The following is a 1087-nucleotide window of genomic DNA, read 5'->3' as shown; positions in this document are numbered from 1 at the left end:
TTTTTTTTTCCATAGTGGGATTACAGGTAGACTCCCAATCTTCATTTTAAAATAAACATCTGAAGGCTTCTAGGACTAGCAAAGTGGCTTCAGGGGTCACTTGTGATGGGAAGCCTTGTGATCTCTTAATGGCACAGAATGAGGAAGAAGCAGGCTGCTTGATATCAAATGCTTCATACAGGCATGTTATGCATCAAGCTTCCTCTTTCTAAAAGGGATATAGAAAGCATCTTTCTGCAAGATGACAACTCATGCATTAAGAAAATTTCTTGGTGATTTTTATAGTAGAGCTCTTCCAGCACTCAACAGGAAGAAGTCTTGGATGCTCTGCATTTAGTATAGTGATTTTCTGCTTGGCCAGTAATTGACAAGCTGGCAGGGTCAGTAGTCTGTCCCTATGGCTTCCAGGCAATGGGATACCATACTTTGAACATGCCAATTGCTAATTACAGATATTCAGGGAGTGTGCTTCAGGTAGAGACTAGAGAAGGAAACAATCACCTGGAGGAATTGGGATGGGGATCAACAAATGTGCATTGAGCCCCTTTGTGAGGGTGGGGATGACAGCTCCTGAAATAGTATGGGAGGATGGCGCAGAGACCTTGTGAAGCTGCAGGGATGCAGAGATCTGATATAAGCAGAACTCGGTGCATACAAGCTATAACAGGCACAGCCCAGTTGGGTTTAAAAAGCTGTTGAGCAAGGTGTGGCTGCCACTGAAGTGCTCTGCCTCTTCTTGGCCTTGCTGAGGGAATGCACCACATGCAGCATGACTGCCTGATGGAACTGGCAGCTGTTCATTCTTTTCCCTGCTTCTGGTTGACCATGTCCCTCTCTTCCCTTGGACAGCAATCAGCAGAGCGCTGCGTCAGCACCCTGCTTGATCTCATCCAGACCAAAGTCAACTATGTGGTGCAGGAAGCCATTGTTGTGATCAAGGACATCTTCCGCAAGTACCCTAACAAGTATGTCTGCATGCCGCCTGTCGGCCACTTTGCTTGGAGAACTCTTCCCAACACACCTGAGTAAAAGCTTCCCATGTTGAGCTGTTTCTACAGAGGTGTCCAACAGGCCTTTGGGGGGGGGG

At 46.9% G+C, this 1087-nt stretch overlaps 1 protein-coding gene across 6 annotated transcripts in view; it reads left to right on the top strand.

The window, feature by feature from the left end:
- The window catches only part of AP1B1 (adaptor related protein complex 1 beta 1 subunit), a 61268-nt gene that overhangs the window by 42369 nt on the left and 17812 nt on the right, over positions 1-1087 (top strand). For all 6 annotated transcript variants that reach the window (XM_019506717.1, XM_019506713.1, XM_019506716.1 and 3 more), the window contains exon 10: positions 850-965. In XM_019506717.1, coding sequence (XP_019362262.1) covers positions 850-965 — 116 coding nt within the window. The remainder of the gene's footprint in view (positions 1-849; positions 966-1087) is intronic.

The sequence above is a fragment of the Gavialis gangeticus genome, unplaced genomic scaffold (assembly GCF_001723915.1).
Source record: "Gavialis gangeticus isolate Ggan-Ray unplaced genomic scaffold, GavGan_comp1, whole genome shotgun sequence".
Taxonomy (NCBI): domain Eukaryota; kingdom Metazoa; phylum Chordata; order Crocodylia; family Gavialidae; genus Gavialis; species Gavialis gangeticus.
The sequence above is the reverse complement of the archived record's forward strand: the minus strand, read 5'-3'. Positions and strand labels throughout refer to the sequence as shown.